Source organism: Dasypus novemcinctus, chromosome X (assembly GCF_030445035.2).
Source record: "Dasypus novemcinctus isolate mDasNov1 chromosome X, mDasNov1.1.hap2, whole genome shotgun sequence".
NCBI lineage: Eukaryota > Metazoa > Chordata > Mammalia > Cingulata > Dasypodidae > Dasypus > Dasypus novemcinctus.
The window spans coordinates 56,971,412-56,982,108 of NC_080704.1; the positions used below are offsets into that span (position 1 = coordinate 56,971,412).

The following is a 10,697-nucleotide window of genomic DNA, read 5'->3' on the forward strand; positions in this document are numbered from 1 at the left end:
TCATCACATCAGAGGTCATCTTCTGGGAAGTCTTTAACCCCATGGGGTGGGTTGGGATACTCCTTCTGGGTCCCAGGGAGTCCTCTCCAGGCTGATCCCCAAGGAGGTCTTCAGCCTCCCAGAGTCTCTGGCCTAGCTCTGCAGACACCCAGTCATTAAGTGCTTAGAGGAAGTGAGCAGCTCCTCAGAGTAGAGAGGACGGATGCCCCATTAATGCTGGTCGCCCTGTGGCTTCCACCGCAAGCACCCCGAAACGGAAGGACTCTTTGCCAACTGCCACTGCAGGTCCTTAGCATAACCCCCAACGTCCTTAAAAGTCATCATCATCACAAATGTCAAGGTACACGTCGAAAGCCTCCCTGTTGCAGTTTCCATCAGGAGTGAAGACATATTTGTGGAAGGTCCCATCTACGCAGATGGCTGGGGGAGGGCAGAGCAGTGAAAGGTTAGAGGCTGCTGCTGCCACAAATTCCAGTCCTCTCCTCGAGGTCTTTGCCTGTGCGTGGGTCCCCTCGCTAATGATGGCGTTGCAAGTCACACATTCCCTCTCCCTTAGTCTTCCTATGGACCTTCAAGATTCTCTCCAGGCCTTTGCCCATGCAGTTATCCCCTTCTCTGCTCCCTATCCACCCAAGGGGCTATTCCCACTTACCAATGACAGAGTTGACATTCTTAGAAGTATTGCGACCAAAGGCACAGATGCAGGCAGATTCAGCAGGCACAGTGAAGCTTGCCAGGCTCCACTGAGAGTCCACGTACTGCCCAATCATCGGCCCTACCTTGCCCACACGAGCCAGCCTGTAGGCAACATTGGTTAAGCCCAGGGGTGGTGCATGGGAAGAGGGGACAGGGGTGGGGCTGGGGGTAGGTAGGGGGAACTCACGCTGAGCGGCGGTTGAGTCGGGTATCCTTGAGAGCAAAGATGTGGACGGTCCCCTTATCGCTGGAAGCGCAGAGGAAGGAGGAGTCGTGGCTGAAGTTGATGCTAGAAGGGGAAACCAGCAGAGTGATGCCCTGTGAGTCAAGGGGGGGCAGGGATCACCAGCCTGCCTTGCATACCCCCGTGCTCACCAGTAGAGAGTGGCAGGGTCAGTGCCTCGGCGCAGCTCCACCAGTTTCTCCTTGGATTGCGTGTCAAAAAGACGAATAAGGGTGCCCTTCTGGGAGGCTGAGGCCACAACGGTGCCGGGCTGGTTCAGTGACACACAGGCCACGTCGCTCTGGTGCGCGTTGATGGTGAAAGGAGCTGAGGAAGTGCCGGGCTTGGTGCTGGCCAGGTCCTGGGGTAGGAGGGAGTGGCTGGGGCTTGGGGTGGTGTGGTGGGGAGAAGGGCCAAGAGGCCACAGGAGAGCCAGCAGTGCCACCCACCCCACCCCCTGCCCACTAGATGGCTCACCACGAGCTGCAGACTCCCGCACTTGTGTCCGGGGAACACTAGCAGTTGCTTTTCCAGGCTGGGGCAGAGGTCACAGAGTCCTAGGGGTGTGAGGATGAAGGGATAAATGGGTGGATAAAGGAGAGGCAGGGGGCCAGGCAATGTCTTAATAAGTGGACAGAGCTAGAGAAGGGCCAAGCTTTGACCTGTGGTCCATGTACCACCCAGAACCCTTGGGGCTTGGCCTCAGCTCTGCTTCCTTCCTTCCCATGCAACTGCAGATTCTAGAAAGCTACCATGACAGTCCCAGGAGGTCCAGGGATCCCTGATACCCACCCGCCGGTGTCCTTACTAGGCATCTCAGGTACCCATGGGGTGGAAGGCAAGGGCAAAGGTGGGGAAAAAGAAGTTGCTGAGGGATGGAGAAATGGGTGGACCCAGGGTATGAGCCTCTCTTTCAGCCCATCTCAGCATCTCTCTGCTCAGAGACTTGTCTCTCTCTCTCCTTCTTTTTCTCAGTTTCTGTGTGTACCTTCCTTTCTCGCCTCATCTCTGCCCCCTCCACTGCCTTTTGCCTTTACATCTGCACAGTGGGGAACTCTCACCCTTGGGGTTGTCCCGAGTGTCAAACTCAAAGAGCTTCCGGGGATTGTCAGGGAAGGAATAAACATAGATGCGGTTCCTCAGCACTACTACAATCCTGTGGGAAGCATATAAATGCAAGATGGCCATGCAGGGAGGATGCCCAGGCTGAACCAACCCTCTCGCATGCTGTGGGGACCTCCTACCCCACCCCTACCTCCCCTCACCCAGTCCTCCTCGAGCTCACTTGTCATGTCGCATGCGCACGGCCAGCACTGGCTTGGTGAAGGTGAACTCCAACACGAGCTTGTCCTTGGAGTCCTTGCCCTCCCGGGCATCGTCCCAGATCAGCACTGCTGGGCAGGTGGGTGGGTTGTTGGGGGGCCAAGGTGTAGGATGAGGGGCAGCCCTGGTGACACGGGACCCACCCCTCCTCCCCATTTGTTTCCTTTCACTGAACACCCAGTGTGAGCCTCACATAGCACAAATGCTTGTGGGCACATCCCCATTCACAGACAAGGAAACTGAGGCTCGATGTGGTTAAATGCCTAGTCAAGGAGCTCACAGCCCATCAGCAACCAGATAGGGTCTCACACCCAGGCCGGTAATTTCCCCTCAGTAACTATTTCTGCCTCCAGGGTCCTAGTCCCCACCCCCAGGAGATGTCTGGGGGGAAGCCTAGGGTTCTGTGACTCACCTAGGGTGACTCTTGCCATGCCCTCGTGGGATCAACAAGAAAAACCCTTAAAACAAGATGGTGCTTGAGGCTTAAGGCAAGGGGGCGTTGGAAGGCAGCTCCAAGATTTTAAAACCTGTTAGTTATATAACCTTGGACAAGCCTCTCTGGCCTCAGTTTCCTCATCTATAAAAATGGGGATAATGATACTTCCTATTACATAGGGTTCCAGTGACAAATGAGTTAATACAGGCAAAGCGCTTAGAACAGAACTAGGCTCACAGGAAGTACTACATAAGTAAGGACAAGGCATAGAGTAGGCACTTAGTAAGTGTGTGGTAAATGAAAACAAAACTCCAAGCTTCTAGAGCTGTGGGATCCGTGACTCCCAAGCTGCAGGTCTCATTGTGTGACTCTGCGGTGTTCTGACATTGTCATATGCCAGTGCCTTGGGGTGCCTGTTGGAGGTCAGGTATCTGGGGAATCTGGGCCAAGGGCACGATGAGGGCACTTACCTGAGATCTCTGAAAACTTGGGGCTGCTACCGCCGCCCACCAGGGCCAGCAGGTTGGAGCGGTGCAGCATCTCCACCAGGGCCATGCTGCCTACCTGCTCATGGTCTGGATAAGGACCAGGGTGTCAGTGGGGATGGGATCCAATGCCCAGCCCATCCCTTCTGCCCATTGCCTTGGCCCCCAATGGCTCACCCAGATGCCCCTTCTCCATCAAGGGCTCCACGTTGTAGATGCGCACACCGGTCTCCATAGCACAGCAAAAGCAGCCTGGGGGGATAGGAGGAGTCCAGGCTGCCTTCCCCAGGGTGGAAGCCTGGGGGGGCACCGCCCACATCTCCCCCACCCTATCCTCCCTCCCTACTCCCAAGGGTACACGCGCAAGCCTCACTCTGGTCTTGGTTGAAACGAAGGCTGGTCACTCCTCGTAGTGGCTGCTGAGTCATGGTCCAGGATTGCTCCCCTGGACACAAATTGGGGGGTATGGTTGGGAAGAGTCCTAGGGTCTCCCTTCCAAGTTCCAAGATCCCTGCCCCTGGCTGATTTTGTCTTCCCCTTCCCACCAACCCCGGCAGGAATGCAAAGAAGACACAAACAGAGTGGAGGTCCTGGGGTCTCCACTCTAAGCTTCCCCCAAATTCCAAGCAGAATGGCCAGGAATCATCTCTCCCATCCCCCATCTTCACAAACCTACCCTGACCTGTATCTCCCCCTTCCTCCTTATACTCCAGTCCCGTCTGATTCTTGTCAGGAAGTTACTGGGTAGGGGGTGCTCTAGTGATATCTCCTCCCTACCTCTACCGCATCTTGGTCCCAGTGCCTGTCGATAAATAGGGAAGAGGGGCTAGAACATCCACATTGTCCTCACCTCCCTGACCTGGCCCTCAGACCTGTTCACCACACCCCAAACCCCTGCATGCCCTTCTGACCCTGCCACAACCTATGCCACCACCTCCGAGCCCGCCCTCCCTCCCTCCCACACACATGCTACAGGCTTCTCCAAATCCCTTCAAGACCCCATGAGACACAATAATCCCTTCTCATGCCATGTTAAACTGCTCAATCAGGGCCTGTCTGGATGTTCCCCCAGATCCCCTTATGCCCTGAAGACCCTACCTCAGGATCCCCTATCTCTCCCAATTCCCTACCCCTGGGACACCCCTCTCTTATACTCTGCTGTTCCTGACTTCAACATGGGCTGGCCTGGACCCACCCCCAGGTACCCCATATCTCAAAGGTTCTTCCTTCAGACCCCTTCTTCCTCTCCCCAAGAACCTCCCCCAGTGCACTCCTACCACTTCCAGACCCTTGCCCAGGACCCAAATCCCTTCCTGGGACACCTCGGCCCCCAAGCCACCTGCCAGGATCTTCAGAGCCCTTAAGATTACTGCCCAAGAGCCTCCATGCTCCGATGAAACCTCCGTCTTCCCAAGACCTCTGCCCTGGCACCACCCTCTACATCCTCCAGCAGCCCAAACCCTCACCCCCCACCCCCACCCCCATCCCCGTTTCACCTCCTCGCCCTCCCCTGGATCTCCTCACTCTCCAATACCCCTTCTTTGGAAAGCCTCACCTTCCAATACCCCTTCTTCGGACAACCCTACTTCCAAGACACCTTCTTTGTACTCCACCTCCACCCCCACAAAAGCCATTCCAGAGATTCCCCACCACCGAAGAACCCTGCACGGGATGCTGCATGCCACCCTCCAAGACCCTTGCCCCAGAGCACCTTCCCACTTCTTCCAACGCCAGCACCCACTCCAGATCCCTGTCCTAGGCCCCCTATCTACCGAGATCCCGACTCAGAAGACACGCTCCCCAGACACGCTCCAACCAATCCCGGGATCCTGTTCGAGCTCCCCGCCGCCTGCACCAACCTGACCTCCTTGCGTCCCCGACCCCGGAGCCAGCTGTCAGTGTCACCTGCGCCCAGATTCTGCGACCTCCGGAGCCTCGGGGCCCGGCTCCGGTGTTTACTTCAGGTTCCACTTCCGAGGGAGGGAATTGGTGACAGGAAATGACGTTTCCTGGCCCGAAAACCCGGTTCCTGAGGCTTTGGAGCCGGGCGAGAGACCACAGGGTCCTCCAAGGACGGCGCGTGAAGCCGAGGAAGGTCTGGTGTGGGGCCCCGCAGGCGGAGGAGGCTCCGTGAGCGCATGATTGTCTGAAGGAACAGGGGAAGGCCGGGAAAGAAAGAGGAGAGAGAGAGAGAGAGAGACTGAGCTTTCCCCTCAATCAACATAAAGGGGCGGAGCATTACTCTTCGGTCCTGGACGGAGAACCAGAGGCCCCAACCTTTTTGGAGGACGCAATTTGGACCTCCGGGGTCGGAGAGAGTCGCCGCCCCAGGTCAGTCGCCGCAGTCCTCCCACACTGGCTGGGGAGGCCCGGGTCAGGGACGGACCCAGACAACTAAGATGTTATCCCTTTGGCGAGGGCGGGGGGGGGGGGGCGTGGAGCGGGAATGGGGTTTTGCTTTCTTCTTTCCTCCTACTCTGCTTTATTGACAAAATGAAAACTAGTTTCTTGGTGGTAAGGGGTATGAGCGTTTATTAGGGGGAACAAAAAACAGCCCACGTTATAGGCATACTCAAGTATTTTTAAAAACTTTTGAGATCATGGTCGATTTACATGGAGCTGTATGAAATAATAGATAAACCCCATGTGCTTTTTAAGAGTTGCCTCCAATGGTAACAAGTCGCAAAACGATACACAGGATTAGTCAGTATATTGAGATTGATACAACGTACCCATCCTCTACTTTTTGTATGTGTGTGGGTACCCAGGGCCTGGGATTGAACCCGGACTTCGTATGTGAGGCCCGGCGTTCAACCACTGGGCCACATCGGCTCCCTGAGTTGGTTTTTTCGTTTGTTTTTGTTTTTAGGAGGCACCAGAAACCTAAACCTGGACCTTCCATGTGGGAAGCAGGCGCTCAACCGCTTCAGTCACATCTGCTCCGACTTTTTTTTTTTAAGTATTCTTTTGTGGCTTTTTTTTTTTCATTTAGTAATATATAATGTATATCTGTTTAATTCATCCTTTGAAACGGATTCCTCGTATTCCTTGGTATGGGTGGAGCATTGTTCAGGTCTTCCCCCACTGATGGACATCTAGATTGTTTCAAGAACTGTGTTGTCAACCTCCCTAGCTATATTTACTTGTGAAGTTTGGCCCTATATATCTCTGTAGGCAAGATTCCATTGCTATGCTCTTCATCAAAGCCAGTCTTCTGGAGAAGGTTGTCCATACTCTCGTTCTCCACTTCATTTATTTAAACTTTATTTTGTACATTTAATAATTGAAAATATAAACAAAAACTAAAAAGAAAACAGTTGAATAAAAACATACATTTCTCAATTAAATGTACTGAATACCTATAAAATTTTTTTGAATCATACAATATGTTACACAATATATTTGGTTCATAGTAATGCAATCATATAGTATTTGTCCTTTTGTGTCTGGCTTGCTTCACTCAACATAATGTCCTCCAGGTTCACCCATATGATATACAACTTCATTTCTTCTTACAGCTGCATAATATTCCATTGTGTGAATAGACCAGTTTGTTTACCCATTCATCTCTTAATAGACACCTGGGTTGTTTCTAACTTTTGGCAATTGTGAATAATGTTGCTATGAACATTGGTGTGCAGATGTCTGTTCGTGTCACTGCTCTCAGTTCTTCTGTGTATATATATCCCCAGTAGTGGTACTGCAGGGTTACATGGCAATTCTATATTCAACTGCTTTGGGAACTGCCAAACAGCCCCCCACAGTGGCTGTACTGTTCTGCATTCCCACCAACAGTGGATAAGTGTTCCTATTCTCTCCATATCCTCAACATCACTAATGATTAGGGAAATGCAAATCAAAACTACAACGAGATATCATTTCACACCTATTAGAATGGCCACCATTAAAATGACAGAGAACGACAAGTGTAGTTTTGATTTGCATTTCCCTAATCATTAGTGATGCTGAGCATTGCTTCATGTGGTTTTTTTTTCCATTTGTATTTCTTCTTTGGACAAATGTCTATTCAAGTCTTTTGCCCATGTTTTAATTGGGTCGTTTGTCTTTTTATTGTTGAGTTATAACATCTCTTTATATATTTTCGATATCAAACCCTTTATCGGATATGTGATTTCCAAATATTTTCTCCCATCGAGTTGGCTGCCTTTTTACCCTTTTGACAAAGTCCTGTGAGGTGCCATAAGTGTTTACTTTTGAGTAGGTACCATTTATCTATTTTTTCTTTTGTTGCATGTGTTTTGGGTGTAAGATTGAGGAAACCAGCACCTACTACAAGGTCTTGAAGATGTTTCTCTACATTTTCTTCCTGTAGTTTTATGGTCCTGGCTTTTATATTTAGGTCTTTGATCCATTTTAAGTTGATTTTTGTATAGGGAGTGAGACAGGGATCCTCTTTCATTCTTTCGGTTATAGATATCCAGTTGTCCTGGCACCGTTTGTTGAAGAGACTGTTTTGTCCCATTAACATTAATTTGGTAGGTTTGTCAAAAACCAGTTGACTGTATAGGTGAGGGTTCTTCACCTCATTTAAAGCCAGACAATTTGGCTTCTGTCACGCCTATATCACTGAGACTGCTCTTCACTAGATCGCCAATGAATTACATTTTGCCAAACCAGCATTTGCTTTTCTTCCCTCTCCTGTGACCTCCCAGCAGCATTCCACACTTTCCTGGTCTCACTCTCTTGGTTTTCTCCTACATCTCTGGCTACTACTCCACTTGTATCCTATTTATAATTATTGGAGGGTGGTTGGGTGTGATCCTGGTCCCTTTATCTTCTGTAGCCAGTAGTCTCTCCCTAAATGACTTCCTCTTGTCTGCTAACCTCAACTGTGCAAATATGTGGAAGACCCCCTAAATTATGCCTCCAGCCTAGACCTCTCCAGAAATCCAGACTCCCATAAACTATAAGGCTGTTTGACATCTCCATGTGGATGTTTCAGAAGGCATCTCAAACTTAGCCTATTCAAACAGAACTCCTGAATTTCCCCTGTTCAAACATTCTCTTCCTGTCTCCCTCATCTCAACCAATGGCATCACAACACCCATTTTGTCACTCAAGTAAAGAACTAGATGTATGCTTGATACCCTCCTGTTGTCATTGGCAAATTATTGGGCCCACTATCAAGAGGTACCTCAAATACAGCCCCTTAGACATCTGCTTCCCAGCAGTAACAGGGACCAAATTTGTCCTCTGACATATAAAAGCACCCTCTCCTCCAAAGGAAAAAATCAAAGAGAGAAAATACATGAAACATTGGTTTTTAAGACACTAGCTATCAGGCAATGAAGGACAGTGATCCCAGAGGGATGGGAAACAAACACAGTGAACCCTACAATTGCCCCAGCATACTGAATGGAGAGTTTTCATGCCATGGCACAGGTAGGAGGAACTGAGACACAGCACGGTGTTACTCCCTGAGTCGACCAGACAGAGCTGATAATTGAGGGAGATGACAGCTAGAGCTAAAAGGACAGAATACCAGAGAGAGCTGTAAAGAGAACCACAGAGATCTGCAGGGGGTCCTCCTTGAGTACTTATCAGTGCATGCTCTACATCAAGCCTCAGACCAAAGGACCAGCCTCTGCCCAGGATGTTTACTACAGGACCCAAAGATGTGCTGAAGCCCATGCATCAGCCTGTAGGTTCTTCCTCTACCCTGCCAAGGGATCCAGTATCGAGGAAAGACAGACTGTAAGACCTGATGACTCAGATGCAAGGAACTTGTAACCGTTACGTATAGAATTATGACCCAGCAATCCCATTTCTAGGCATATACCCACAAGAACTGAAAGCAGAGACTTGAACAGATTTTTGCACACTGATGTTCATAGCAGCATTATTCACAATAGCCAAAAGGTGGAAATAACCCAAGTGTCTATCAACAGGTGAATGGATTTAAAAAATGTGGTATAGACATACAATGGAGTATGATTCAGCTGTAAAAAGGAATGAAGTTGATACATGCAATGACATGGATGAACCTTCATGACAGCATGTTGAGTGAACTAAATCAGACATAAAAAAGGACATATTTATATGATGTTTCCTATGAAATAAATAGAATATGCAAATTTATCAAGGTGGAAAGCAGATTACAGGGAGGGATGAATGGGTGGAACACGGCATATTTGGGGTGGTGGGATTTTTCTCTATGATACTGCAATGTCAGACACATGATATTATGCATTTGTCAAGGTCTGTGGAACTGTACAGCACAAAGTGTAAACCATAAACAATAGACTTTGGTTAGTAGCAATGCTTCAATTTTGGTTCATCAACTGTAATAAATATACCACACTAAGAAGTCAATAATAGGGGAAACTGTATGTGTGGATGTGTGCGTCATATAGGAATTCTTTAGACTTTCAGTGTAATTTTTCTGTAAATGTAAATATAAAACTCTAAAAATAAAGTTTTTTTAAAAAATAAAAACACCATGAGCCAATAAATTCCTGTTGTTAAGCCAAAATAAAGAGCAGATTCCAGGGTACCAGAGGTTGGGATAGGGAATGGGGAGTTAATGTTTAAGGCATACAGAGATGCTATTTGGGGTGATGGAAAAGTTTGGTAATCAATGGTGTCCTGGTAGCACAACATTGTGAATGTAGTTAACACCACTGAATTGTATACATGGAAGTGGTTAAAATGGGAAATTTTATGTTGTATTTATGTTACACAATAAAAAGTTAAGGGAAGCAGATGTGGCTCAAGCGATTAGGCTCCTGTCTACCATATGGGAAGTCCAGGGTTTGATTCTAGGGCCTCCTGGTGAAGGCAAGCTGGCCCGCATGGCGAGCTGGCCCGAGTGGAGAGCTGGTGCAGCAAGATGATGCAACAAAAAGAGACACAGAGGAGAGACAATAAGAGATGCAGCAGAGGTGGCACAAGAGATTTGAGCACCTCTCTCCCACTCCGGAAGATCCCAGGATTGGTTCCTGGTGCTGCCTAAAGAGAAGACAAGCAGACACAGAAGAACACATGGCAAATGGGCAAAGAGAGCAGACAATGGGAGAGGGGGGAGAATAAATAAATCTTTTTAAAAAAATAAAAACAACATAGAATATGGTCTGGCAATTCCACTCCTAGGTATATACCCAGAGAATCGAAAGCAGGAATTGAAACAAAAACTTGTATATGAATGGTCATAGCAGTGCTGTTCATAGTCGCTAAAAGGTAGAAACAACCCAAATGTCCATCAGCAGATGAAAAGATAAACAAAATGTGGATGTCCTGTACAATGAAATATTATCTGGCCTTTTAAAAAGAATGAAGGACTGGTATATGCTACAATATGGATGACACTTGAAAACATTGTGCTAAGTGAAAAATGTGAGACACAGCCAAATATTGTATGATTACATTTATATGAAATACCCAGGATAGGGAATACCATAGAGAAAGAAAGCAGATTTGTAGTTGCCAGGGACTAGGGGGAGAGAAGAATAGGGAGTGACTGTGTAATGGGTACAGGGTTTTCATGTGGGGTATGGAAAGTTCTGGAAATAGATAA

At 48.8% G+C, this 10,697-nt stretch overlaps 1 protein-coding gene and 1 long non-coding RNA gene across 4 annotated transcripts; one reads left to right on the forward strand and one right to left on the reverse strand.

Moving 5' to 3' along the window:
- Positions 1-167: 167 nt before the first annotated feature.
- WDR45 (WD repeat domain 45) lies at positions 168-5,177 on the reverse strand. 3 transcript variants are annotated; one of them, XM_058291545.2, is made up of 11 exons: positions 5,069-5,177; positions 3,537-3,608; positions 3,341-3,415; positions 3,149-3,253; positions 2,205-2,313; positions 1,981-2,075; positions 1,397-1,476; positions 1,072-1,280; positions 884-985; positions 653-798; positions 168-420 (listed from the first exon to the last, which is right to left on the reverse strand). In XM_058291545.2, exons 2-11 carry the CDS (start codon positions 3,589-3,591, stop codon positions 311-313), a joined length of 1,086 nt encoding a protein of 361 aa, XP_058147528.1. In that variant the 5' UTR covers positions 3,592-3,608; positions 5,069-5,177; the 3' UTR covers positions 168-310. The 3 variants fall into 3 exon arrangements, with proteins under 3 accessions (XP_058147528.1, XP_058147529.1, XP_058147527.1); XM_058291546.2 differs by having other exon boundaries at positions 2,205-2,310; positions 5,023-5,149; XM_058291544.2 differs by having other exon boundaries at positions 5,023-5,149.
- Positions 5,178-5,187: 10 nt separating this feature from the next.
- LOC131277216 (uncharacterized) lies at positions 5,188-9,636 on the forward strand. Its single transcript, XR_009184381.2, has 2 exons — positions 5,188-5,494; positions 6,033-9,636. It is a non-coding gene; the product is annotated as an uncharacterized lncRNA (long non-coding RNA).
- The last annotated feature ends 1,061 nt before the right edge of the window (positions 9,637-10,697 follow it).